Below are 2,805 nucleotides of genomic sequence, written 5' to 3'. Positions count from 1 at the left end.
GCGGGCTTTTACTGTGGAGAAGAACCCGGAAGGGCGCCATATTGCCAGGGAGTGCCTTCCCCCTCCCCCTCCACTGGAGTGCCCACAATATCCTTACAGTAAGAGCCAGGGAACCCTGCTCCCATGGGGAAGGCCTGTGATGCTCTAGGGTTTTGATGGACGGCGGAGGTCCAGGACCCGGTAGGAGGAAGGTTAAAAGGAGTGAGAGAAAGAGAGAGGAATGGGGGCTTAGCCTCCGGGGCCAGGGGAATGTGATTATGGTGAAGGTTTAAATAATCTACAAGCCTGACAAAAGGAAAAAGGGGGCTTACCTAACTAATGAGCCGGTGGTGGGTGAAGGAAGCCAGCGCCGGAGAAAATAGACGAGGGTGGACCGTCAGTCCTGGGGGGTTGCAGAGGAGTCCGAGGAGGTCCGAGGAAGGAGTCCCCTGGCGCGGGGTGAACCCCTCCCGGGTTTCGGCACCAATGAAAGGGCAGTCGGATGAAGGAAGCATGCGAGACCCGGGCTGACAGTTCACCAGAGAAGTTCCACTTTATTCAAGGACTGCACGTATATTTATAGGGAGCTGCGTTCTGGGTTTGGATAGGGGGTGGACGGGGCGATAGCTGATTGGACGGGGCTGGGCGGGGGGGTGAGCCTTCACCTGTGACTGGTTGAGGTTTGGTGCCGGCGGGCTTTTACTGTGGAGAAGAACCCGATCCTCATCGTCTGCCTCAACACCATCATGCTGGTGACCCAGACCTTTGCTGAGGTCGAGGTCCGGGGCCATAAGAGCCAGGGAACTCTGCTCCCATGGGGAAGGCCTCTGATGCTGTTCCAGGGCCTCCTGTGGGCCTGACCCAGTGCCTCACACAACTTAGCTCACTTGATCCGCAGCCCTGGGACGTGGATGACGTTGCCCAGTCTTAGAGAGGCGGCTCAGAAAGACATTGCTGAGGTCGGCCACCCCGCCAGCCACGGAAAGACCCGCCACGCTGGACGCTGTGCTGTTCGCAGCTACGGCCACCAGGCGGCGCACGTGTCCAAATACAGTTGCTGCTTCGGGCGGGAAGGGTCCCCAGCTCCCAGGGTCTGCTGCAAGGGTCAGGAGACCCTGAGGAGGAGGCCCTGGAGGGGTGACAATGGAAAGCCTGCACAGGCTGGCTCCTAAACCCGGTGGAACAGGGTGAAGGAAAGGACCAGCCACATGCTGTTTCAGGCTCTATTCCAAGCACTTTACTGTGTTAAATGCATTTAATGCTCATGACAACTCTGTCCAGCAGGCTTTTATTATGCTCGTTTTACAGACAAGAAAACTGAGAGACAGAGCAGTTAAGTCACACAGCCATTTAGGGCAGAGCCAGGGAGAGTTTAGGTATTTGGGCTTCCCAGTAGTGACGAGAAGAGAGAGAGGGAGCAGGGGTGCTGGGGACAGCCCTGAGTAAGCCCCTGATATCCCTACAGAATGGTACTTCCTGGCCTTGGACTCCATTTTCCTCTGCATCTACGTATTGGAAGCTCTGCTCAAGATCATTTCCCTGGGCTTCGGTTATTTTTGTGACTCCTGGAACAATCTAGGTGGGTAAGGATGGGTGTGTGATTGTGTGCGTGTGCAGATATGTACACACACATGCATGTGTGCATGCAGATGCACGTTTGTGCTTCTGATGCATGCATTGTGTGCGTGTGTGTGTGTGTGCGTGTGTATATTTTTGTGTGTGCTTGTGTATGCATGCATTGTGTGTGTGTGTTTGTTGCACATGCGTTGTGTGTGCATGTGTGCGTGTGTGCGTGTGTGTGCATATGTGTTTGCTTGTATGTCTGTGTGTGTGTGGGTGTGCTGGGAACCACTGAACTGTCTGGGGAGGCTGAGAATTAAAGAGAGGCAGGGACAGGGGTGTTGGCATTGGGAGGGCTGTGGGTCCTGGCTGGGGACCCAGGCAGAAGCTGGCCACACTCAGGCACCCCTGTACCCTCAGACTTCTTCATCATGGTCGTGGCTGTGCTGGACTTTGTTCTCATGCAGCTCCATTCCGTCTCCATCTACCACAAAAGCCTCTTCCGCATCCTCAAGGTCTTCAAGAGCATGCGGGCCCTGAGGGCCATCCGAGTTCTACAGAGGCTCAGGTCAGCGCTGCCACGGTTGCCCACTCTGCTGTGGGGAGTCTGAAGGAAGAGCGGACACAGGCCTCGGCCCCCATGGAATCCACTCAAGGCTTGACCTGATCAAGAGATGGGGGAGGGGGCAGCCGCAGACCCCAGCCCGCTTCCGATAAGCCTCCCGCCATGCTCTGGGATCAATCTCTTCATTTTCCAGAGGAGGGCCAGGACTCACCCTTGCCACGAACAAATCAGGGACCTCCTGCCTCCAGTGCCAGCCCTGGCTACTGGGGACAGATCCCCAGCCCCGCTGATTCAGCCTCCCTTTCCACCTCTTCCCACAGCTTCCTGACCAGCCTCCATGAAGTGACAGGGACCCTGGGCCGATCCTTGCCGTCCATCGCGTCCATCCTCATCCTCATGTTTACCTGTCTCTGTATCCTGTGGTGGAAGGGGCGGGGGCAGCAGGGACTCGCGCGGGTGGCAGGAGGGCTCTGACCAGGGGCTGGGCCCTGGAGCTTGCTTCGACCCTGAACAGCCAGTCCTCTTCTCCGTGGTTCTCCGGGCACTGTTCCGAAGATCAGACCCCAAGCACTTCCAGAACATTTTCACCACCATCTTCACCCTCTTCACTATGCTTACCCTGGATGACTGGTCCCTCATCTACACGGACAGCCGGGCCCAGGGTGGGGCGGTGCTCAAGCTGGGGCGGGACCCAGGGTGGG

General features: G+C 57.2%; 1 protein-coding gene across 1 annotated transcript in view; it reads left to right on the top strand.

Annotated features, from left to right (window-relative positions):
* The first annotated feature begins 890 nt into the window (after positions 1 to 890).
* CATSPER1 (cation channel, sperm associated 1) overlaps positions 891 to 2,805 on the top strand; it is a 6,757-nt gene continuing 4,842 nt past the window's right edge. Inside the window, exons 1-5 of the mRNA XM_008590249.1 lie at positions 891 to 1,083; positions 1,445 to 1,558; positions 1,960 to 2,107; positions 2,425 to 2,516; positions 2,623 to 2,766. Coding sequence (XP_008588471.1) covers positions 891 to 1,083; positions 1,445 to 1,558; positions 1,960 to 2,107; positions 2,425 to 2,516; positions 2,623 to 2,766 — 691 coding nt within the window. The remainder of the gene's footprint in view (positions 1,084 to 1,444; positions 1,559 to 1,959; positions 2,108 to 2,424; positions 2,517 to 2,622; positions 2,767 to 2,805) is intronic.

This window comes from Galeopterus variegatus, unplaced genomic scaffold (genome assembly GCF_000696425.1).
Source record: "Galeopterus variegatus unplaced genomic scaffold, G_variegatus-3.0.2 Scaffold5943, whole genome shotgun sequence".
Taxonomy (NCBI): domain Eukaryota; kingdom Metazoa; phylum Chordata; class Mammalia; order Dermoptera; family Cynocephalidae; genus Galeopterus; species Galeopterus variegatus.
The sequence above is the reverse complement of the archived record's forward strand: the minus strand, read 5'-3'. Positions and strand labels throughout refer to the sequence as shown.